Consider the following 26,838-nt stretch of genomic DNA (forward strand, 5'->3'; position numbering starts at 1 on the left):
CCTAGGGATTGGCAGAGAGCATGCATAGTTCCTTTGTATAAAGGCAAAGGGGATAAAAGAGAGTGCAAAAATTATAGGGGGATAAGTCTGTTGAGTGTACCTGGTAAAGTGTATGGTAGAGTTATAATTGAAAGAATTAAGAGTAAGACGGAGAATAGGATAGCAGATGAACAAGGAGGCTTTAGGAAAGGTAGGGGGTGTGTGGACCAGGTGTTTACAGTGAAACATATAAGTGAACAGTATTTAGATAAGGCTAAAGAGGTCTTTGTGGCATTTATGGATTTGGAAAAGGCGTATGACAGGGTGGATAGGGGGGCAATGTGGCAGATGTTGCAAGTGTATGGTGTAGGAGGTAGGTTACTGAAAGCAGTGAAGAGTTTTTACGAGGATAGTGAGGCTCAAGTTAGAGTATGTAGGAAAGAGGGAAATTTTTTCCCAGTAAAAGTAGGCCTTAGACAAGGATGTGTGATGTCACCGTGGTTGTTTAATATATTTATAGATGGGGTTGTAAGAGAAGTAAATGCGAGGGTCTTGGCAAGAGGCGTGGAGTTAAAAGATAAAGAATCACACACAAAGTGGGAGTTGTCACAGCTGCTCTTTGCTGATGACACTGTGCTCTTGGGAGATTCTGAAGAGAAGCTGCAGAGATTGGTGGATGAATTTGGTAGGGTGTGCAAAAGAAGAAAATTAAAGGTGAATACAGGAAAGAGTAAGGTTATGAGGATAACAAAAAGATTAGGTGATGAAAGATTGAATATCAGATTGGAGGGAGAGAGTATGGAGGAGGTGAACGTATTCAGATATTTGGGAGTGGATGTGTCAGCGGATGGGTCTATGAAAGATGAGGTGAATCATAGAATTGATGAGGGAAAAAGAGTGAGTGGTGCACTTAGGAGTCTGTGGAGACAAAGAACTTTGTCCTTGGAGGCAAAGAGGGGAATGTATGAGAGTATAGTTTTACCAACGCTCTTATATGGGTGTGAAGCGTGGGTGATGAATGTTGCAGCGAGGAGAAGGCTGGAGGCAGTGGAGATGTCATGTCTGAGGGCAATGTGTGGTGTGAATATAATGCAGAGAATTCGTAGTTTGGAAGTTAGGAGGAGGTGCGGGATTACCAAAACTGTTGTCCAGAGGGCTGAGGAAGGGTTGTTGAGGTGGTTCGGACATGTAGAGAGAATGGAGTGAAACAGAATGACTTCAAGAGTGTATCAGTCTGTAGTGGAAGGAAGGCGGGGTAGGGGTCGGCCTAGGAAGGGTTGGAGGGAGGGGGTAAAGGAGGTTTTGTGTGCGAGGGGCTTGGACTTCCAGCAGGCATGCGTGAGCGTGTTTGATAGGAGTGAATGGAGACAAATGGTTTTTAATACTTGACGTGCTGTTGGAGTGTGAGCAAAGTAACATTTATGAAGGGATTCAGGGAAACCTGCAGGCCGGACTTGAGTCCTGGAGATGGGAAGTACAGTGCCTGCACTCTGAAGGAGGGGTGTTAATGTTGCAGTTTAAAAACTGTAGTGTAAAGCACCCTTCTGGCAAGACAGTGATGGAGTGAATGATGGTGAAAGTTTTTCTTTTTCGGGCCACCCTGCCTTGGTGGGAATCGGCCAGTGTGATAAAAAAAAAAAATAAATAATAAATCTAGAAAGTGAAACGTGGTGGCGCATTCAGAGCGGGCAGGCCTAGTGTGTGTGCTCAGGCAACGTTGCCACATGTCACCCAAGAAAGATAATAAAGTGAAGCAAATGTGTGATCAGTGAGAGAAATACAGTGAATAGGGTACATTATATAATGAGAAGAAATTGATGTGGATCTACGCCAGGACATCACATCGAGTTGGACAATCTACAGGCTGCTATAGCTGCATTGCAAGTACTGTATTCACCTATGTGTGCTTGTTTGGGTGTGGGGTTTCGGGTTCCAATTAACCGCCAAGCTGACTGAACGGTCCAACTCTCCTAGCACGACAAAGAATAGTCACTCAAGTACTCAATAAGGAATAGCAATTGGTAATCTATGGAACAAGGCGAGTAAGTTACTATAAGCCTAGGTGGTAGTAAAAGCATAGAGGGCAGCATTGTAAGTAGGTGCGGGTCAAGTCACAGGAGGGTCGGGGTCAGGTCACAAGAGGTTGCGGTCAGGTAAGGGGCCACTGAGACTCCACATTACACTCCAATTCACAATTCCACATGATTTTGAGACAATAAACACACACATAATTCCACACACACACACACACACACACACACACACACACACACACACACACACACACACAACACACACACACACACACACACACACACACACACACACACACACACACACACACACACACACAACCACCCACCCACCCACACCCACCCACCCACACCCACCCACCCCAACCCACCCACCCAAACCCACCCACCCACATATACAGACTCACACATGCACTCCCCCCTCTCCCCCACCAACCTCTCACTCCTTCCCCTGATCCCCCCCTCTCTCATTCACCCTCCTCCTCCCCACCTCTCCCTCTTTTCCCCCTCTCCCTCTCCCAGCCTCCCCCTTGCTTCTCCCTCCTCCTCACTCTCCATATTCTCCCCTAAATCCCCCTCCCCACCCCTCTCCCACATAGCCACTGTCCACAGTTCCTCCTCTACCTCCCCCCCCCTACACTCGGACAAACACACTACTAATCTAACGCACAGAATTGCGTAAGTTTTCCATTCTGAGGCAATCAAAATAAAAAAACATGGGTTGCCAGAGAGCAGGAAGCAAAACCAAGGGACAGGAGGATGAATCTGCAAAAGAAGATTGGGCAGCAGAGCTCACAAAAAGGGAACATGAATGGGAAAAGAAACTAGAAGAACTTAGCATGAGAATGGAAAAGAGGATAGATATGGAAAGCAAGAAGTGGGAGATGCAAGTCATAGCAGCAGAGGCTAGGATACAGAGATTAGAAGAAGAGCTGAAAAATCTGAAACAGCCTAAAGAAGCAAAGAACATTTTGGGAATGACATCAGAGACTGCTACCTCAGTCACAAGTAAGGGGACTGTAGGGAAAGAAGGAGCAAAACAGCTTGTAGAAGCTCTATCAGAGGGGTCTGTAGTAAATTAAAGAGCTAAGCTATATGTGGAGGCCCTAACAGACCACAGCAGAGCCCAGGGAAAGCTGAGAAAGGGAAAATGACAGGCCACTGAGCCCAAGTACAATAGATAGTGAAACTGAAGAAAGGAAAGCTGCAGTGGAGGAAATTAAATTGAATGAGTGGATACATAAGGATACGCAGTGGGAGAATGAAAGGGAGAGGTCAGTCTTTGTGTATGGGCTCCAGGAAGTTGAAGGGGAAACATATGAAGCAAGAAAACAAGGGGAAAAAAAATGCAATGGAAAGCATCATAAAAGCAATAGGAGAAGATGACATGACCCAGCTGGAAATTTTTTGGAGAATAGGAGGGTTTGCAAGAAGAAGAACCCGGTCAGTGAAAGTGACTTTCAAGACAGAATCGACTCAGAAGAGGATCCTGCAGGAGAAAGCAAGACTAAGCGACATGCTGGCATACCGGAAGGTGTATCTCGACCGCGACAGAACACAAGAAGAAAGGCAGAAACTGAGAGAGATGGTATAAAGGCGAAAGGAGGAAAGAGAGGAGATGGAGGAGACAGACAGGAGATCCCAGACCCAGGAAGATCAAATACAGCCTCCCTCAACTTCCTGTAGAAGCCCCCCCAACCAGGTCAACCCCAGTGCAACCAAACATTCTAAACCAAAACACCCATGCCATATCCAATGCCCCCACCCACTGCATTACAAACTCCACCCCCACAGCAACCACCCATAGTTCCTTATCAGGTCTCCCATTTCCCCAACCCCAATGTACCCCCCAGACCACAGCCTTAGAAAAGAAGTTGAAGGTGTGGTATACAAATGCAGATGGAAAAACAAATAAGTGTGAGGAGTGGCATAAAAGAATCAAGGAGACATCTCCAGACATGATAGCACTCACAGAAACAAAACTCACCAGAATGATAACAGATGCAATCTTTCCACCCAAATATCAAATCCTCAGGAAAGACAGAGGGAGGAGGGGGGAGGAGGAGTTGCACTCAAAACCAGTGGGGTTTTGAGAAAATGGAAGGAATGGATGGCACGGGCAAAAGGGACTACTTAGTAGGAACAATCCAATCTGAGGGACATAAGATGATAATTGCAGTAATGTACAACCCACCACAGAACTGCAGGAGGCCAAGAGAAGAATACGATGAGAGCAACAGGCAATGGTCGACACACTAGCTGAGGTGGCCAGAAGAGCTCACATGGGGGGAGCAAAGTTACTAGTTATGGGTGATTTCAATCACAAGGAGATTGACTGGGAAAACTTGTAGCCCCATGGGGGTTCCGAATCTTGGAGAGCCAAGATGATGGATGTGGTACTGGAAAACCTCATGCATCAACATGTTAGAGACACTACCAGAGAGAGAGGTGAGGATGATCCAGCGAGACTGGACCTTGTATTCACCTTGAGTAGCTCAGATATCGAGGATATCATGTATGAAAGGCCCCTAGGAACTAGTGATCATGTGGTTCTGTGCTTTGACTACATAGTTGAGCTTCAAGTGGAGAGAGTAGCAGGAATAGGATGGGAAAAACCAAACTACAAAAGGGGGAACTACTCAGGCATGAGGAACTTCCTGCAAGATATTCAGTGGGAGAGAGAACTGACAGGAAAACCAGTACAAGAAATGATGGACTATGTGACACCAAAATGCAAGGAGGCAGAGGAGAGGTTTGTTCCCAAGGGAAACAGAAATGATGGGAACAACAGAACAAGTCTTTGGTTCACCCAAAGGTGTAGGGAGGCAAAAACTAGGTGTTCTAGAGAATGGAAAAGGCACAGAAGACAGAGAACTCAGGAAAATAAAGAGATTAGCCGAAGAGCCAGAAACGAATATGCACAGATAAGAAGGAAGGCTCAGTGACAATATGAAAATGACATAGCATCAAAAGTCAAGTCTGACTTGAAGCTGTTGTATAGCCACATCAGGAGGAAAACAACAGTCAAGGACCAGGTAATCAGACTGAGGAAGGGTGATGGGGAGTTCACAAGAACCGACTGAGAGGTATGTGAGGAGCTCAACATGAGATTTAAAGAAGTATTTACAGTGGAAACCAGTAGGACTCCAGGAAATCAGAACAGGGGGGTACACCAACAAGTACTGGATGAGGTACATGTAATCAAGGAGGAGGCGAAGAAGCTGCTATGTGAACTTGACACCTCAAAGGCGGTGGGACCAGACAACATCTCTCCGTGGGTCCTTAGAGAGGGAGCAGAGATGCTGAGTGTGCCATTAACGAAGATCTTCAACACATCCATTGAAACTGGGCGACTCCCTGAGGTATGGAAGATGGCAAATGTAGTCCCAATTTTTAAAAAGGGAGACAGACATGAGACATTAAACTACAGACCTGTGTCACTAACGTGTATAGTATGCAAAGTCATTGGAGAAGATCATCAGGAGGAGAGTGGTGGAGCACCTGGAAAGAAACAAGTGAATAATCGACAACCAGCACGGTTTCACGGAAGGAAAATCCTGTGTCACAAACCTATTGGAGTTTTATGACAAGGTGACAGAAGTAAGACAAGAGAGAGAGAGGTGGATCGACTGCATTTTCTTGGACTGCAAGAAGGCCTTCGACACAGTTCCTCACAAGAGGTTACTGCAAAAGCTAGATGATCAGGCACTCATAACAGGAAAGGTACTGCAATGGATCAGAGAATACCTGTTATGGAGGCAACAACGAGTCATGGTACGTGACGAGGTGTCAGAGTGGGCGCCTGTGACAAGCGGGGTTTCACAGGGGTCAGTCCTAGGACCTGTGCTGTTTTTGGTATATGTGAATAACATTATGGAAGGGATAGACTCAGAAGTGTCCTTGTTTGCAGATGATGTGAAGTTAATGAGAAGAATCAAATCAGACGAGGATCAGGCAGGACTACAAAGAGACCTGGACAGGCTACAAGCCTGGCCCAGGAACTGGCTCCTTGAGTTTAACCCTGCCAAATGCAAAGTCATGAAGATTGGGGAAGGGCAAAGAAGACCACATACACAATATAGTCTAGATGGCCAAAGACTGCAAACCTCCCTCAAGGAAAAAGATCTTGGGGTGAGTATAGCACTGAGCACATCTCCTGAGGCGCACATCAATCAGATAACTGCTGCAGCATACGGGCATCTGGCAAACCTACGGATAGCGTTCCGATACCTCAGTAAGGAATCGTTCAAGACTCTGTATACCATTTACGTAAGGCCCTTCCTGGAGTATGCAGCACCAGTTTGGAATCCACACCTGGTCAAACATGTCAAGAAATTAGAGAAAGTGCAAAGGTTTGGAACAAGACTAGTCCCAGAGCTAAGGGGATTGTCCTACGAAGAAAGGTTGAGGGAAATTGGCCTGACTACACTGGAGGACAGGAGGGTCAGGGGAGACATGATAATGACATGTAAAATACTGCGTGGAATAGACAAGGTGGACAAAGACGGGATGTTCCAGAGATGGGACACAGAAACAAGAGGTCACAATTGGAAGTTGAAGACTCAGATGAATCAAAGAGATGTTAGGAAGTACACCTCCCATCCGACTTATGACCGAGTTCGGTTCCAAGAAACCGGTTGTAAGTCGAAATGGTTGTAAGTCGAACTTTACTACTGAATATCAACAAAACATTTTTGTAATGACTTTATTTTATTGTTTCATTTTGGTATTTCATGTTTTACTTTACTTTTTATATTGTTAGTACTGTATTTTATACTGTAAGGTTTAGGATAAACACTGTGTACAACACAAATAGTTGTTTATTTCCCAGAAATTTGGCATAAAATGCACGGTCGTAAGTCGAGTGGTCGTAAGTCGAGCAGGTCATAAGTCAGATGGTAGGTGTATTTCTTCAGTCATAGAGTAGTCAGGCCATGGAATAGCCTAGAAAGTGACATGGTGGAGGCGGGAACCATACATAATTTTAAGGTGAGGTTTGATAAGCTCATGGAGCAGTGAGAGAGAGGACCTAGTAGCAATCAGTGAAGAGGCAGCGCCAGGAGCTATTGTCATGTGGGTTCGATAACATGGATGGGGTAAAAACACTCACGTAGGCTGGTTAGTACGTATAATTATAACGGAAAGTATGGGAAGCACCATCAGCCGCCCTGCCTCTCTCTGCTCCCTATCTCAGACTGACCCACCAGTGCCTAGCGGGTGAGCGGCATTCAAAAACATGCTATGATCAGCAGCAACATGAATAACAGTCAGTGATTCACACAGACGGTTGGTAGTGAGTCATCTACTGTAACTGGTTACTGGTAACTGGTACTACTGAGAGCTCGGCGAAGCTAACGTATGTCGTTCCGATATACAGCTAAAACAAACTAGAGACGGCAGGCATACGGCTTGGGCTGATTCTATACAATGTCAAAGTACACAACAATTGAACATTATAACATACATAAGTAGAATATTGGAATGGGAGCTTACGTAATTGAAACTGTAATGAAACTGTAATGCATTACAAGGTATGATATAGCACAACTCATCGAATGAAACTCAACATTGGGATTACACAATAGAAGTGATAAAAAAAAATTTTGATAGATCGATCTGTATTCATGTGATCTACGGGTTCTGAGGAAGAAATATATACAAAGAAAGAAGTATTTAACAGAAATGCAGATTCGGTGCACTCAAATCTAAACTGTTAAATCTCAGAATTCGGAGAGAATGTGAACACAAAAAAAAATTCTTGAATGTTAATAAGTTGATACTGCAATTATTCATCTATACAGGTTATTTACATTTAACCCTAACTCTACTAGGGTGAGATTGACATATGCAGAATGGGTGTCATCTCTGGGAGGATCAAACTCTGTTGCACTGGCTAACTCATGCTGTATTTGAGGCAAATCTGAATTGGTAGCTACAAACGATACTTGAGGATTTCTCAATACCTGTCGTGTACGTAGGGAATAACGACATTCAGGTTGATCGTCTGACTGAGTCTCAGAGGTAGAGAGTACAGGATCAGGAGGATTGTCAGAGTCTGTCACATTAGTCTGGGTTGGAACATCATTATCATCACATACTAACTTCATATGATCTAAATGCGATTCTTTATACTGACCAGTACTAATTTCTCTAACCTTATACTTATTGCCAGTGATATGTTTGACTACTTGATAAGGACCAACAAACTTTTGATCAAGCTTAGGCATTGCAGACATTTTGTTAAAGTTAGTCAGCATAACTCTCGAACCTACTTTGATTTTGGACGGCTTTGCTCGAGTGTTTGCAACTCTTGTAAATTCTGCTGTTGATTTATGAAGTATTTCACGGATTCTTCTAAAGACGCTTTGAGCTAAGCTGGTACGAGTTGCTATGAAATCATCAGGGTTGTAATTTGGTTTTGGATTAGAATATAGCAACTCATAAGGCAAGTGTTTATCTACACCGTACAATGCATAATGTGGAGTGTCACCTATAGAAACATTGTAAGCAGAATTTATAGCACACTGCACATCAGGTATAACTTCATCCCAAGTTTCACTGTTGGGATTGATAGTGGCTCTCAAGACATCAAGTACTTTCTTATTGGTTTGTTACGCTAACCCATTGCTGGCAGGATGATGAGGAACAATGGTGGATTTAGAGATCTTGTACAAGGTACACAAATTTTCAAGATTCTCATTACAGAATTCACCTCCATTATCTGTTACTAGGGACTTAGGGGTGGTATGCCTGTAGATAATGCGTTCTTTAACCCTTAAACGGTCCAAACGTATATATATGTTCACTCGTGCAGCGCCCGAATATTTTGAAAAAAAAAAATCTTTTTTTATATAGAAAAAAAGAGCACATTTTTTTAAGTGTTTTAGCATAAAAAAAAATTTAGGGTCAGTACTTACCGAGGTATGAGGCCGTGAAGTTGGCACTTGGCGATCACCTGACGGCAACATGGAGCACTGCTGCTTGCAGAAATTCAACATATTTACTGTTTTCTTCCATTTTTTTTCATTTTCTTGGTTTTCATGATATGATAATTATGTTTCATAGTAAGTCATTTGATATCAATGCCAATTTTTGTTTATACACCAATATTACATACGAAATTTTTATCATATTGTCATAAACACACATGTACACACTGACAGGTAATTTTGCACACCTGGCTGAATCACACATTATTACCTACAACTATATACAAGTATTTACATGTCCCACTTATGTTTCTAGAACTCCACAGTTGTATGATACTCCATGAAGCATGGATTCATACAGAGTGGCACCCCACACTGGTGACACATGAATCGTGTGTCCTTCCACTATTGGAGTCGTTTTTTGGTGGTAGCACACACAATACACTTTTTCTGGGCATTCTTCTTCTTTTGGGTAGGTGGTATTGGTACCAGATAGTGACAGTTAGGAGTGATTCGGTCTGGCACTTCCCCCACTGGCTGTGGTTGGGGGACAGGTTGTGGTGTGACAGGTCGCTGTTGAGGGGAAGGTACAGGTGTGGTACCATACTTTCTTGCTATCTGTTTGATGAGATTCAGAGAGAAATCTGCAAAACGTTGTCATTTTCCAGTCTTTACTTCGTACATATTGAATGCATTGAGCACTGCAATGTCTACAAGGTGAAAAAACAGTTTTATATACCACTTGCGACTCCTACGCACACAGTCAACAAACCCTATCATCATGTCACACTTGTCAACTAGTCGCATGTTGTTCGTATAGTCCATGACAGCAAGTGGCTTCACAATAGGTTCGTTGTTGAACTTGCTCAGTCTGTCTGTACCATCTCGTTTCTGTGGATGGTTGATAGCAATGTCACATCTCGTTTGTCATGCAACGTCAGTGCCATGATGTCATTAGCATGAAACGCTTGCACTTCACCTTCAACACTGCCTCCAGTGAACCTTGGCATATGTTTCCTATTCCTTCTCACTGTTCCACATATATCAGTATTGTTCACACATAGGAAATCAGCAAGCATAGGGCTTGTATACCAGTTGTCTGTGTACAAAGTATGGCCCTTGCCAAGGTATGGTTCCATCATCCTGCGAACAACATCACCGGAAATGCCCAACATCCTTCTGTCATCATCGAGTGTGTTTTTCCCTGTGTATACAATTACATCCAACACAAGACCACTCTCACAGTCACACATACCAAAAAGTTTTATACCAAAGCGATTACGTTTGCTCGGTATATATTGCTTGAATGACAGGCGTCCCTTGAACAGAATCAAGGACTCATCAACAACAATGTTCTTGAAGGGATAAAAGTATACACTGAATTTCTGCTTCAAATACATAAACACTTCCCAAATTTTGTATAGAAGGTCATTTCTGTCTGGCGTATTTCTGTCTGCGAAGTGCAACATTCGTAGCAACAGAGTGAATCTGTTGCAGGGAAGGAGGTCACGGAAAACTGGAGTACTGATGAAGTGGTCTGTAGACCAGTTATTACGCATATTGTTCTTACAGATATGTGGCATAAGCATGACAGTGGCAAGGAATAAATACATTTCAGCCACTGTTGTGTCTTTCCACCTGTGCAGCCGTGATGATTCTCCAATCTCTGTTGTGTTGTTCATGACATATTGGTAATAAATGTTTGTCTGAATCACTATCAAGTTCATTATAGGCTCGTCAAAGTACAACTGGAAATAGTCTAACTCTGTAGACTCATTCGTTATGGGACATTCTGGCTGGATACCACTTCCACTAGCATCAAAATCACAAGGCTGTGGCACGAATATACTTTGTGTCCAGTTCCACTCACGATCACATGGTGCAGGGTGGACCTGTGGCATGGGGCGAGGGGGGGCAGGAGGAGGAGGGAGAGGAGTGGAGGCAGCACATGGTTGAGTGGGTGCCGGGCGGTCCTTTGTCTGTCCACCCACTGCGCCATGTGGTCCAGGCACCATGCCACCCACCACTACTTCCTCCATCCCCGCATACTCCCCTTCGTGATCACTTTCACTATCAATGGCCGGGGTTTTGGATCGTGACCTGCCACAACCCTTTGGGATTGCATATGGCACACTGCCTGAACGTAGATAACGACGCCTAAAAGTACGTTTCACTGGTGAATAATGATCGCCACTATCACTAGACGAATCCTCAATTGGCATAAAATCAATCTCATCATCACTTACATCACTTTCACTATCACTACTAAAACACCGGGAAAATGATAGTTTCCTCTTGCGAAGTTGCCTATGGGTAACACTTGCCACTCCAGAGGTGCTTGGCCCAGGGTCTTCTGTGGCCACACTGGCCACCCCAGAAGTGCTTGGCCTAGGGTCTGATGTGGCCACACTGGCTACCCCAGAGGTGCTTGGCCCTAGGACAGGTGTCGCTACCCCAGAGGTGATGGGCTGGGGGTCATCTGGGTTATCGTTGATATTTTCACTAATTCCTTGAATATTACTGGCCCCATTGGTATCAGATCCACTAAACTCATGATCTCTATTACTTTCCTCGAATAGTAGAGTGTTAATACGACGAGGCGTGAGTGAATCACGAGGATGTGCCATGATGTTGACCCAGGATGGAGCTGAATGTAACTGGTCCTACCATGTGGTACCCAGGCGTCCCAGATTTTTTGTATACTGCACACACTGAGTGCGCACACCCATTCTCTCATGTCTAGGCGACTCAAGCCTATCGCTCTAATTTTGAACGAATGAAAAATAAAACATATATACGTTTGGGGCGCTACGCGCATGAACGTATATATACGTTTGGACCGTTTAAGGGTTAAACGCTTTAGCTACTGTCTCGGCAGTCTTATCTGCAATAGGAACTAACTCACAATATCTGGTAAAATGGTCTACCATAGCACACAGATGTTTGTTGCCTTGGAGGGAACATTGGAAATTAGTTAACAAATCTAGTGCAACTCTCCCACGGTTCGCTAGTAGTTGGATACACTTGGATTGGATTAGGACCATTAGCATTACCTCTATGTTGCATACATACACTACATTTCTTAACATACTCAGAAATGTCAGTTGCCATACGAGGCCAAAAGTATTTCAATCTGGCTTGTTTTACTGAACCATCCATACCAGGGTGCGCAACACCTGGTACATCGTGAACTAGCTGTAAGGCTACATTCGCTAGTGACTGTGGAATTATTAACTGGTATACCCTTTTGCTAGGAGTACCCAACTCGGCTGTTCGATACAGTAATTCTTGGTTGATGACAAAGTCATTGATGTGCTGGTGGCTTCACAGTCAGAATAAGATCTTCCTGGAGCAGGAATCGAATCACACCAGACCACATGGGATCTGTTCGTTGAGCATTCTTTACATCCTCGGCAGTAAATGGAGGGTCTGCAGTAACTATACAGTGGACCCCCGGTTAACGATATTTTTTCACTCCAGAAGTATGTTCAGGTGCCAGTACTGACCGAATTTGTTCCCATAAGAAATATTGTGAAGTAGATTAGTCCATTTCAGACCCCCAAACATACACGTACAAACGCACTTACTTAAATACACTTACATAATTGGTCGCATTCGGAGGTAATCGTTATGCGGGGGTCCACTGTACTAACATGTCGCGATAAAGCATCTGCGACTACATTTGACTTGCCAGGTAAGTGTTCAAAGGTAGGATTGAACTCTTGGATAGTCAAGGTCCATCTGGCTAACCTTCCAGTAGGTTGTTTGTTCTGGAATAAAGGTATCAGTGGAGCATGGTCTGTCAAGGCATGAACAGGGTACTGATAAATAATGTCTCAGAAGTGCTTTAACCCTTTGAGGGTCGACAGGCCCTCTCCAAAACTCGTTCTCAGGGTCGGCCAAATTTCAAAAAAAAAAAAAAAATTATTTTTCTTATGAAAAAATAGTTTTTTTTCTAAATATTATAGGCTAAACAAAAAATTTTTACCGTCAATACTTATCGAGATATGGAGGCGTGAAGTTTGCCAAAATTGAACAACATCTGTTAACATCGCCGACTGCCGTCACCCGGTATTTTTCTATTTACTTTTTTATGTACTATTTTCAATTATTTTTCAATTTTTCTTTTTCTGAGTAACTTTTATGGCCTCTGAGGCCAACATGATCAGTATTTTGTAAGTTATTTCTTTTTCAATACTACACAATAAAGGCGTAAACACTGTTGTCATTATTTTGTTTACAAAAAATATTTACACAAACAAACGATATGAAATGTTGCTTATTACTATTTTTCTATATTTTATATACACATATACAGTCACAGGGAATGTTTCTAGAAGTTCTGCAGCCTGTGGAACTCTTTGAAACATGGTGTCATGCACAGTGGTGTTTTACATTCCTCACACATAAAACGAGTGTCTCTGCGTTGTTGTGGGCGTTTTTTTGTATGTGAACAGACGTAACACCTCTTCTGAGCCTTTTTCTTGAAAGCAGTAGCAGGCACTTTTACCAGGAAGTGATCACCATGCTTCAGACGAGCAGGTAGTTGTTGATAATTTGGTGGGCGGTCAATTGCAGGTGCTGTTCCTTGGTACTTGAATACTATTTGTCTGATGACAGACAAACAGAATTTGCAGTACTGTGGTCTGTTTCTGGTCCTCATCTTATACATATTATAAGCATTGGGCATGGAAATGTCCAGAAGATGGAAAAACAGTTTGATGTACCACTTATAACTCTTGCGAACACAATCAGCAAACCCAATCTGCATGTCACATTTGTCCACTGAACGCATGTTGAAGGTGTAATCAATCACAGCTGCAGGTTTTAGAATGGGTTCATTGCTCTCTCTCTGCTGCCTGCCACTGTCTGCCATTTCATTAGGGTGAATTGATGACAACAGTGTGACATCTCGTTTGTCATGCCACCGAAATGCCATGATGTCATTGGCAGCAAACGCCTGCACCTCACCTCTACGAGTGCCAGCGTCAAACCTGGGCATATGTTTCCGATTTGCACGCACTGTGCCACACACATCTGTCATGTTCACTCGCAAAAAATCACTGAGTGAGGGGCTTGTGTACCAGTTATCTGTATATAATATATGCCCCTTACCAAGGTATGGTTCTATCATTGTTCTAACCACATCACCTGAGATGCCCAATAACTTCCTGGTATTTTGCAATGTATAACTTCCAGTGTACACAATAATATCCAATACCAGACCACTGTAACAATCACAAAGCACAAACAAGTTTATACCAAAGCATTTCCTCTTGCTTGGTATGTACTGCTTGAAAGAGAGTCTTCCTTTGAACAGAATCAAAGACTCGTCAATTACAAGCTTCCTGTAGGGATAAAAATGCGTACTGAATTTCTCTTTCAGATACACAAACACATTCCTAATCTTATATAACCTGTCAGTTCTGTCAGGCCTGGTTTTGTCTGAGAAATGAAGCATACGTAACATTAGCACAAATCAATTCACTGGCATTATATCACTGAAACCTGGGGTTGCAATCAGGCGGTCTGTTGACCAGTATGATTTCACTTTGTGCTTATACACATGTGGCATAAGCATTATTGCGGCAAAGAAAAGATACATCTCAGCCACAGTTGCCTCCTTCCACTGGTGTAGACGTGATTTTGGTGAAAGTAATGTGTTTGCCATGGTGTACTCGTAGTATGTGTTGCTTTCCATGACAATACTTTCCATCAGTGGTTCGTCAAAGAATAACTCGAAACATTCCAGTTCAGTGGCATTGTTCCCAAGTGTACAAGATGGCCGTATTCCACTTTGGCTGTCATCAAACTGGTAGGCATTTGGAACAAAATTGACAGCTTCCTGCCAGTCCCAGGTGCGGTCTGCTGGTGGGTACTGGACAATGACAGGTGGTTGTGGTTCTGGAGTTTGTGATTGTGGAGGCTGGTGTGGTGGGTTGGTGGGGGATGGTGGCCTTTGTTGTAGATCAGCTGAGGCAGCGGCGTAGGTGGCAGTGTGGGTGGTAGCATGGCCCACTGCTGGTGCCTCACCGCCGGCACCACTACCACCACGCACATTTTCCATCCCAATTGCAACAGTATCATTGTCATTTTCACTCTCTGTTCCTGTTGTACAGCCACAGGATGTACTCCGAGATGCACTCCTTCCCCTTGGAATAGCATATGGCACACTACCAGAGCGCATATATTGTCGTATATACTGACACTTCACTGGGGAATATTGCACTTCACTATCACTACTGGAACTAGTTTGAAGAGCTTGTAGTTCATATTCACTATCACTATCATCACCCATGCTCTCATCTGAGTCTGGGATTTGGGAAAATAGAAGTTTCCTCTTCGATTCTGGTACAACTGAAGGTGAACAAGACGGCCCAGCACCAGAGGTGGAAGGCTGAGGGTCATCTGGGTTTTCCTCACTATTACCAATATTATGGTCATTAGTTTCGGTCAAAACCTCACCAAAACCTTGAAACTCATCTTCACTGGCACTTCCATCTGTATTAGAACTGTCACTGGGAAACAAAAGTGTCCCAATTCGCTGAGGAGTGAGGAGCTTCTTACCGCAAGGCATGGTGGACATTGTTTACTAAGATGGTGTTCCCACAATGCACCACTGGGTCCCAGATTTTTTTTCTACCGCGCACACCGACCACACAGACCCATTCTCTCACATGTAGGCCTACCAGCGTTTTCCCATGAGATTTGATGGCGCTAGAATTTGTGCGTACTAGTACGTCAAAAACCCCTACGCGTAAGACGTACTAGTAAGTCCGAAACCCTCAAAGGGTTAAGGACCATACTCTTGCTGAAGCTTCTTGCTCAGTTACTGTGTAATTACGTTCAGCCTTTGTAAGGACTCGGCTAGCAAATGCAACTGCGTTGTAGTTGCCATCAGTCTTCTGAGCTAGTACGGCACCTATGCCAATAGAACTAGCATCAGTTGTCAGATAGAAGGGCTTAGAAAAATCTGGAAATTTCAAAATTAGAGCAGATGTTAGCTTTTCTTTTAGAGTTTGGAATGCTCTTTCTTGACGGAAGGTCTAAATGAAAGGAGCACCTTTCTTAAGCAACTCAAAGGAGCAGCTATGGAAGAAAAATTGGCAATGAAAGATCTATAAAAACCTGCTAAGCCCACAAAGGATCTTACGGCATCAGCAGTTTTGGGAGTTGGAAAATTTAGTACTGCAGTTACTTTACTTTGGTCAGTCCTAACCCCTCTAGGAGTGACTACGTGACCAAGAAACTTAATTTCTGATCTGAAAAATTGACATTTAGACAGTTTGATCTTTAAATTGGCTTCTTCAAGCTTACCAAGTACTACATCAAGTCTTTTCAAGTGTGTACCCACGTTTTTAGACATGACAATTACGTCATCTAAGTACACCATAGGTGCATTACCTATGAGACCTCTAAAGATATTAGTCATGAGCCTTGAGAATGTGATAGGGGAGGATCGTAATCCAAAGGCCATACGGAGGAAGTGATAATGACCTGTAGGAGTGGAGAATGCAGTTAGATCTTGGCTGTCCTCGTGAAGAGGGACTTGCCAAAACCCTTGTAACAAGTCCATGGTTGAAAAGACTTTGTTATCTCCAATGTTACGTAAAAGATCACCCAGTACAGGAAGTGGGAAGCGATCTGGAATAGTTTTTGCATTTAACTTCCTAAAGTCAAATTTGTTCCCATAAGGAATATTGTGAAGTAGATTAGTCCATTTCAGACCCCCAAACATACACGTACAAACGCACTTACATAAATACACTTACATAATTGGTCGCATTCGGAAGTGATCGTTATGCGGGGGTCCACTGTACATACATCTAGGTTTTTCTCTTTTTTCTAAATAGCTCTTGTTCTTCTTTATTTCTTCTATTGTCCATGGGGAAGTAGAAAAGAATCTTTCCTCCGTAAGCCATGTGTGTCGTATGAGGCGACTAAAATGCTGGGAGCAATGGGCTAGTAACCCCTTCTCCTGTAGACATTTACTAAAAAAGAGAAGAAAAACTTTATAAAACTGGGATGCTTGAATGTGCGTGGATGTAGTGCAGATGACAAGAAACAGATGATTGCTGATGTTATGAATGAAAAGAAGTTGGATGTCCTGGCCCTAAGCGAAACAAAGCTGAAGGGGGTAGGGGAGTTTCGGTGGGGGGAAATAAATGGGATTAAATCTGGAGTATCTGAGAGAGTTAGAGCAAAGGAAGGGGTAGCAGTAATGTTGAAGGATCAGTTATGGAAGGAGAAAAGAGAATATGAATGTGTAAATTCAAGAATTGTGTGGGTTAAAGTAAAGGTTGGATGCAAAAAGTGGGTCATAATAAGCGTGTATGCACCTGGTGAAGAGAGGAATGTAGAGGAGAGAGTGAGAGATTTTGGGAGATGTTAAGTGAAGGTATAGGAACCTTTGAACCAAGTCAGAGAGTAATTGTGGTAGGGGACCTGAATGCTAAAGTAGGAGAAACTTTTAGAGAGGGTGTGGTAGGTAGGTTTGGGGTGCCAGGTGTAAATGATAATGGGAGCCCTTTGATTGAACTTTGTATAGAAAGGGGTTTAGTTATAGGTAATACATAATTTAAGAAAAAGAGGATAAATAAGTATACAAGATATGACGTAGGGCGAAATGACAGTAGTTTGTTGGATTATGTATTGGTAGATAAAAGACTGTTGAGTAGACTTCAGGATGTACATGTTTATAGAGAGACCTGAATATATCAGATCTTTTTTAGCTGTAGCTACACACTGAGGAAGTAAAAGGTAGATGGGATACAAGGAGAATAGAAGCATCAGGGAGAGGTGAAGGTTTATAAACTAAAGAGGAGGCAGTTAGGGTAAAGATATAAGCAGCGTGGGGATAGATGGGCTGGCAGGTGCCAGTAGTGTGAGAAGAGGTATGGAGTAGGTTTAAAAATGCTTGGTGTTGGAGTGTTCAGCAGAAGTTTGTGTGAGTAGGTGCGGGAGGAAGAGGGTGATTGGTGGAATGATGGCGATAAAGACAATGGGGAGAAAAAGTTAGCATATCAGAAATTTGCAAAGTAGAGAGTGATGCAAGGAGGGAAGAGTATATGGAGAAAAAGAGAGAGTTAAGAGAGTTGTGACCAGTGCAAGTGAGCAAATGAGAAGTGGTGAGATGTTAACAAACAAATTTTGTTGAAAATAAGAAAAGTTTTGGAGTGAGATTAACAAGTTAAGGAAGCCTAGAGGGCCAAACTAAGTTGTCAGTTAAAATAGGAGAGGGAGAGTTATTAAATGGAAGTTAAATTACTGGGAAGATGGAGGAATATTTTTGAGGAATTGTTAAATGTTGATGAAGATAGGAAGCTGTGATTTGGAAGTGTAGCATAAGACAGGAGAATAACATCTTGTAGGGTGAGGAAGAGCAGTTGTAAGTGTGGAGGAAGTTCGTGAGCCAGTAATTAAATAAGAGAAAGGGTTAGTAAGGCAGCCGGGATTGATGGGATAAAGATAGAGAATGTTAAAAGCAGGTGGGGATATAGTTTTGGAGTGGTTGTTGCAATTATTTAATAAATGTATGGAGGGTAAGGTACACAAAGGTTGGTAGAGAGCATGCATAGTTCACATAAAGGCAAAGGGACAAAAGAGTGCAAAAATTATGGGGATAAGTCTGGCTGGTATGCCTGGTAAAGTGTATGGTAGAGTTATTATTGAAAGAATTAAGAGTAAGATGGAGAATAGGATGGCAGATGGACAAGGGGGCTTTAGGAAGGTGAGGGTGTGGACCAGGTGTTTACAGTGAAACACTTTAGTGTAGACCAGTATTTGAATAAGGCTAAAAGGGTTTTGTGGCATTTTATGGATTTGGAAGGAGCATATGACAGGGTGGATAGGGGGCAATGTGGCAGTGAAGAGTTATTACAAGGGATGAAGTGAGGCTCAAGTTAGGTAACAGGAAGAGGAGGTGAGCTTTCCCAGTAAGTAGGCTTGACAAGGATGTGATGTCACCGTGGTTGTTAGTATATTTATAGATGGGGTTATGAAAGTAAATGTGAGGGTCTTGCAGGCGTGGAGATTAAAAGATAAAGAATCTCACATAAATTGAGGTGTCACAGTTGCTCTTGCTAGTGACACTGTGCTGGGAGATTCTGAAGAGATGCAGAGGTTGGTGGATAAATTTGATTTGGGTATGCAAAGAAGAAAGAATTAAAACTGAATACAGAAAGGAAGAGTAAGGTTGTGAGGATAACAAAAAGATTAGGTGATGAAGATTGGATATCAGATTGGAGGGAGAGTATGGAGAGGTAGATGTATTCAGATATTTGGGAGTGGGCGTGTGTCAGCGAGATGGGTCTGAAAGATGAGGTGAATCACTTAGAAGATTGGTGAGGGGGGAAAAAGGGTGGCGGTGCATACAGGTCTCTGGAGACAAAGAACTGTCCTTGGAGGCAAGAGGAAATGTTGGTATAGTTTACCAACACTCTTATATGGGTGTGAAGCATGGGTGATGAATATTGCAAGCGAGGAGAGAAGGCTGGGAGGCAGTGGAGATGTCATGTCTGAGGGGGCAATGTGTGGAGTATGAATACTGTATAATGCAGAGAATTCGTAGTTTTGGAAGTTAGGAGGTGCGGGATTATAGGCTGTCCAGGGCTGAGGAAGGGTTGTTGAGGTGGATTAGGACATGTAGAGAAATGACAAGAGTGTATCAATCTGTAGTGGAAGGAGGAGCAGGATAGAGAGAGGTCGGCCTGGTAAAGGTTGGAGGGAGGGGGTGGAGGTTTTGTGTGCGAGAGACTAGAACTTCAGCAGGCATGCGTGGCGTGTTTGATAAGTGAATGGAGCAAATGGTTTTAATACGCCAGCGTGCTGTTGGAGTGTGAGCAAAGTAACATTTATGAAGGTTCAGAAACTGGCAGGCGGACTTGATCCTGGAGATGGAGAGTAGTGCCTGCACTCGGAAGGAGGGTATTAATGTTGCAGTTTAAACTGTTGTAGTAAAGCACCCTTCTGGCAGAAGACAGTGATGGAGTGAATGATGGTGAAAGTTTTCTTTTAAGACCTCCCACTGCCTTGGTAGAATCATTGATGTGTTAATAATAATAAAAAAATAATGTATAATAATATATAATAATAATGTACTACATATAATAGTTATAATAAATGACCGAAAGCCGTCACTAGATAACCAATGTTTACCACAACAAAGGGCTGTTGTAGCCTCACTGTTACACTGGCGACACTATTTATTCATTCTTGAGTATATCGTGTTTCTATGTTTTTATATTGTGTTATGTCATATTAGATGAACTGTGACATATAAATAAACCGATATAAGATGATATTGGCGAAATTATTCATGAAGAATTTGCCCGGTGTCGAACAAACTTTTAGTCCACCGCCGTCCTGCCAATACCTACATAAATGACATATTTATTCATTCTAGAGTATATATCATGTTCTATATTCATATTGTTTGTTATGTCATACTAGATGAACTGTGATAGATAAATAAGCAGTACTAGATGATATTAAATTATTCATGAAGTATTTTGCCGGTCTCCAGACAAACTCGATCCACACTTGACATTATACTACATGAATGACATATTTGTTCATTTTGAAGTATATATCGGTTTCTATGTTATTTATATTATTTATTATGTCATATTAGATGAAGCGAGATGAATAAATAGGCGTAGAGTTGATATTAGCGAAATTATTGATACGAATTCCACTACTGGAATGGATTTATTCATTTCAATTAATTTAAGTGGAAAAATTGATTCTGCAAACGAGCCAAATCAGTTGCGAGCAAGGTCATGGAATGGATTATTTCACAAGTAGAGGTTCCACTGTGTGTGTATATATTATAGAAACCAGAAGGAAGGAAAAGAAGAATGAAGAAAGAAAGGTAGGAAGGAATGATGACACGGGACCATTTACCTAAAACAACTTTACAACACTTTGTCTGCTACTACTCTGAAGAAAACTTCTCAAGACGAGATGTTTCATATGTGCACATAGAAAAAAAAAAAATCCCACGAAAACAGACACTTTCGTTTTATGTGTGAGGAGTGTAAAAACACCATTGTGTATGACACCATGTTTCAAGAGTTCACAAGCTGCAGAACTTCGGAACATATCTAGTGGCTGTACATTTGTATATATATTATAGAACAGTAGTAATTAACATATTTTTGTACTGCTTGTTTGTGTAAACAAGTTTGTAAAACAGTATATTGATAATTATGTTTTTTGCACTTATTAATATTTGTATCTAACGATTGTATATACATTGAACCTTACAGTAGTCTCTGAGCCACATAAGTTACCTGAAAAAAAAATAAAAAGTAGTGGAAAAATAGAAACAGCCCAAATGGGAGTAAGTTCTGCAGGTGAGTGGCATTCACCACTGTTGCCATATGTGGCTCATTTTCTGTGAACTATGCACTCTATCGTGTATCTCAGTTAGTAATGATCACAATTTTTTGCAGGCTTAAAACACTCAGTAAAATAATCTAACATTTGATAAGAAAGATTCTTTTTATTTTCGAATATTTTTTGACAGAATGACAGTTTCAGAGGAAATGGGCTTTGCGACAGTCAAAGGGGTTAACTGACAGAAAATAGGTGTGTGTGTGTGATGCGTGCGTGTGTGTGTGTGTGTGTGTGTGTGTGTGTGTGTGTGTACTCCTAGTTGTACTCACTAGTTGAGGTTGCGGTCGAGTCCAGGCTCCTGGCCCGCCTCTTCACTGATCGCTACTAGGTCACTCTCCTGGGCCGTGGCTTTATCAGCACCTGCCAAAGCTGTGTATGGATCTGCCTCCACTCGCTTCGCTTCCCAAATATTCCACTTACTGACTACTCTGTGGCTGAGAGAAATACTTCTAACATCCCTGTGATTCATCTGTGTCTTTTGCTTCCAACTGTCCCCTTGTTACTGTGTCCAATCTCACAGGAACATCCTGTCTTTGTCACCTTATCAATTCCTCTCAGTATTTTTGTATGTTGTTCCATCATGTCCCCTATCTCTCCCTGTGTGTGTGTGTGTGTGTGTGTGTGTGTGTGTGTGCTCACCTATTTGTGGTTAGGGGTCGAGTCACAGCTCCTGGCCCGCCTCTTCCTGATTGCTACTAGGTCTCTTTCTCCACGCTCCAGGAGCTTTATCCATACCTAAATCTTAAAACTATGCTTATGTGGCTCCCTCCTCCACTCGTTACTTTCCTGAACTATTCAACTGCCAGACAACTCTTTGGCTGAAGAAATACTTCCCTAATATCTCTCTGACTCATCTGTGTCTTCAACTTCAGTGTGACCTCTTGTTTTGTGGCCACATCTCTGGAACATCCTGTCTTTGCCACCTTGTGTGTTTGTGTGTGTGTGTGTGTGTGTGTGTGTGTGTGTGTGTGTGTGTGTGTGTGTGTGTGTGTGTGTTTGTGTGGCGTGCTGCACTGTTTATACTCACCTATTTGTGGTTGCTGGGGTGAGTCTCAGCTCCTGGCCCATACTCTTCACTGGTGCTACTAGGTCCTCTCTCCCTGCCCCATGGGCTTTGTCAGCCACCTGCTTAAAACTATGTGGTTCCATATACATAAATTAAGCACAGGCTATTCCCACGGCTGACTACTCTATGACTGAAGAAAAATTTCTTAACATCCCTTTGATTCATCTGAGTCTTCAACTGCCATCTGTATCCCTTCTCTGGAACATCCGTCTTTATCACCTTGTCTATTCAGCATGATATTTTATATGTTGTTATCATGTCTCCCCTGACCCTCCTGTCCTCCAGTGTACAAGTCAGGCATTCCCTCAACCTTTCTTATTGGGGACAATCCGCAGCTGCTCTGGGACTAGTCTTGTTGTAAACCTTTGCACTTTCTCTAATTTCTTGATGTGCTTGACTGAGTGGATTCAGGCAGGTGCTGCATACTCCAGTATGGGCCTGGCGTAAATGGTGTACTCTGAGAGTCTTGAAACGAATCCTTACTGAGGTATCGGGCTATCATGAGTTTTGCCAGGCGCCGTATGCTGCAGCAGTTATCTGATTGATGTGTGCGCCTCAGGAGATATTTCGGTGTTATACTCACCAGATCTTTTCCTTAGTGAGTTTGCAGACTTTGGCCATCTACACTATATTATGTCTGTGGTCTTCTTGCCTTCCCCAATCTTCGCTCCAAGTTTGCTGGACCCGAGCTTGTGCCTGTCAGATCACTAACAGTCCTGCCTGATCCTCATCCGATTTGATTCTTTCTCATTAACTTCACATCATCTGCAAACAAGGACATACGAGTCCCTGCTCCTTCCATGTGTGCATGTGTGTTTGTTTTGTGTGTGTGTGTGGGGAAACAAATAGATTATAGCACAGAGGGATGAAAGTGGCAAAAATTTTCATGATACCTCATGATTATGTTCAGAAGGCATTGTTCATCATATAGTTAACGTAAGCAAATGAATTGGTCAACAAAGGGAAGGTAAGAGGGCAGCAAGTGACTAACAGACAGCTAACCACATACAAGGCTGTAAATTATTTCCATACCAATAGTCAATAGGATGGCTGGTGGAAGGCAATTATTATCAGAATAATTTAAAACTATTGCATTAGTCAAAATAAAGCGGAGTGATGGACACTGATCTATTTGGCTACTGTTTCTCAAGGGATGTGATGTAATTTTTGGAGTGTGATTCCCAGGCCCCAAACTTTAATTGGGAACATGGTAAATTCATATGGGACAAAAATTCTGAGCATCTAGATAGAAAAATGTATATTAATGGGAGATTTTGACAGGGACTCTGAGTCTAGCAACTTCCTTGATGTTATCAGGATTGTTTTAAAACGTTTTGTGACATAACCAATTAACCCTTTGACTGTTTTGGTCGTATATATATATGTCTTATGCACCACTGTTTCTGACGTATTTATGCGCATAAATTCTAGTGGCTTCAAATCAGAGTGGGAGAAGCTAAACAAATGCATGAGAGGAGAAATGGGTCTGTGTGGTGGTGTTTCCACGCAAAAAAATCCTGCAGCACTCAGTGCATAATGAGGAAAAAACGCTGACTTTTAGTTAAAGCGCGCCAACTTTGAGGTGTATTTCACATAGTATTTATCGTTGTTCTCGTTTTCATGGTCTCAGGTGATAAAATGAAACATACTACAGAAATAGAGATGATTTTGATTACTTTCACAGTAAACGACCTTGAAATTGGGCTCAAGTATCGAATGTTAGACTTTTACCAATGTACAGAAGTAAACAAATCACACCACATCATTTTACTTCAACTGGTGCACTGATATTATTTTATATAGCTTTACAATAATGCAGTAGTCTGCATAAGAGAGTAAATTTTGTATTTTTATGAATGAATCAAAATGGAAAAGCAATAATGTCTCAGGACACTAGGACATGACTAATGAACAGAAGATATGTTATTTGGTACCCAAGAATGTCTACAGTGTTTATTCTGGACCCTATTTGAGAGTGGCATCTTTTTAATTTGTGTGAAATTATTTAGTGCCAATTTCTGACCACTAATGCGTAGTTCAAATGTCGGTAAATGGGCGGTTTCTTGTACTCAACAGATAGCAAAATGAGTTCTAAGGAAATAGCTACGCGGATTTGGTCAACTGGAACAACAAATTGGCGAAAACAGGGCTCAAAGTCGGCAAAATCGCCAGGCGTATATGTCGCCGAGACCGCTAACTGCCCGGGGCGTAATTCCAGCGATTTTGACCAAATTTTATGCTGGTGTCATTACCATCAGGAAAGATTCTCTATCATTTCATGAAAAGCCATTTATTTTTTAAAAAATTTATCGACATAGAATGACAGTTTCGAAAGAGACCTCTGTGACAGTCAAGGGTTAAAGGGAAATAACTTGCTTGACTTTGTTCTTGCCAACAAGGAATCACTAATTAATAATTTTGAGGTTAGGATGAGCTTGGGAGGGATCAGATCACTCATTTTCAGTATATCATGGAATTTCCGTAATAACTATAATCAGTGTGGTTTGAATATGCAGATAATTTTTAGTTTTGAGATTAGTAGGAGGTGCATGATTTCTAAAAGTATTTTATCACAGGGTGAGGAGAGATTTACTGAGGTGGTTGCACATTTAGAGAGGATGGAGAAAAATAGGTTGGCTTTGGAGGTTGTATAAATTGTTAATGGAGAGGGCATGGGTTATCATAGGAAGAGTTGGAGAGGAGAGAGTAAAGGATGCTTTGTATGCAAGGGGTTTTGGACATCCAACAGGCAGCCAATGTGAGCATGTTAGATGACATGATGGCAAGCAGTTTTGATGACTTGACATGATGTTGAGTGTGAACAAAGATACATATATGAAGAGATTCAAAGAAGACTGGTTAGCCAGACAGGAGTCCTGGAGGGTGGGACATACAGTACCTGCACTCTGAAAGGAAGGGTGGGGATATTGAAGTGTGATGGGACTTCTGAGCTGTAATGTCAGTGACTCTGGCAAGATGGTGAATGAGTGAATGATGGTGAAAGTTTCTTCCTTTCAGGTCTCACCCTGTCTTGGTGGAGATGATCTAGTTAGAGGTCCCTAGTCACGGGCAGCTGATTTTTGTACCAGGTAAGGTAAGATTCATCAGGAAGCGACAATTGTTTGTGACTGACTTAGTCTTATACTGATGACCCACTGCTGGAATAGTAGTCATCTGACTCTGAGGCTTTCCACTGGCTGACTGGTCCACCCCTTTAAAAATTGGTATTGTCTACTGATTTTGTGAGGCTGTGGGATTAAATAAGGGGAGTCAACTGATATGACCTGGCAAGTGATTATCCTGTGGGTTAGGTAGGTGGGGATGGTTGCCACTATGACATTTTTCAAAGCATAGTTCAAGCTGTCCAGGCAACATATGTTCCAAATAGGGAAATTTGATCAAAGAAAATGACCGCAAATGGATAAATAATAAGTTAAAACATCTCATAGGCCAGAAGAGAGGCATTTACAGGTAAATCAAAAGGAGAAAGGAACACTTAAGGAAGCAATATAATATTATGGAATTAAAGTCACAAGATAATCGAAGATCACCTCAAAAGGTTTCTTTCAGGTATGTATATAGAAGTAACATTTGGGAGAAGATAGTCTCACATGGTTCTCAGACACATGGATTTAAACCACAAATCACTGGGCACTGATGAACTGTTCTCAGGGTTATAAATGAATGTAAGGAGGAACTTAGCAAACCATTAGCTAGTCTTATCAACATATAACTACAAACTGGCATAATAAGTGGAAAATGGAAAACATGATACTTATCTACAAAGCAGGAGACAGGTCATTAGCTTTGAATTATAGACCAATTAGCCTAACCTCCATTGTGGGAAAATTAATGGAATCAATTGCTGAGGCTATTTGAACTCACGTTGGGTGACATAAATTGATCAATGAATCTAAGCACATTTATACAAAGGGGCATTCCAGTCTAATGAATTTACTAACATTTTCACTAAGGTATTTGAGGTGGTAGATCACAGTATTGAATGTGATATTGTGGTTTGGTTTTATCAGTGTCTTTTATCTTCTTCACAAGATCTTAAAGTATAATTTACTTGTTGCAGCTGCTGATCCAGAAGCACTTGCATCACACAAGAAGAGAGCACCTCATAAAATAAACTTTGGAATTCTACAGCCAAATTCTTCTGTTATTTTTGAAAAAAGTGAAGGCTCCTTCTTAGTACTTACTGGCAAAGCAAAGGTATGAAATATTAATGTTTATGTTTGACACTCATAAATGTAACACAAGTGTAAAAATGGTGTGATGTGAGCAACACCCTGCAACCTGGGTTAGCCTGCTCTTATTGCAACACCCTGCAACCTGGGTTAGCCTGCTCTTATTGCAACACCCTGCAACCTGGGTTAGCCTGCTCTTATTGCCACACCCTGCAACCTGGGTTAGCCTGCTCTTATTG

The 26,838-nt window shown here is 42.2% G+C and overlaps 1 protein-coding gene across 6 annotated transcripts in view; it reads left to right on the top strand.

Annotated features, from left to right (window-relative positions):
• The window catches only part of LOC128688066 (vesicle-fusing ATPase 1-like), a 273,716-nt gene that overhangs the window by 101,026 nt on the left and 145,852 nt on the right, over nucleotides 1–26,838 (top strand). For 5 of the 6 annotated variants that reach the window (XM_053775780.2, XM_070083811.1, XM_053775783.2 and 2 more), the window contains exon 5: nucleotides 26,488–26,624. The exons of the other annotated variant lie outside the window; for it this stretch is intronic. In XM_053775780.2, coding sequence (XP_053631755.2) covers nucleotides 26,488–26,624 — 137 coding nt within the window. The remainder of the gene's footprint in view (nucleotides 1–26,487; nucleotides 26,625–26,838) is intronic. 6 annotated transcript variants of the gene reach the window in all.

The sequence above is a fragment of the Cherax quadricarinatus genome, chromosome 10, assembly GCF_038502225.1.
Source record: "Cherax quadricarinatus isolate ZL_2023a chromosome 10, ASM3850222v1, whole genome shotgun sequence".
In the NCBI taxonomy this organism is placed as follows: domain Eukaryota; kingdom Metazoa; phylum Arthropoda; class Malacostraca; order Decapoda; family Parastacidae; genus Cherax; species Cherax quadricarinatus.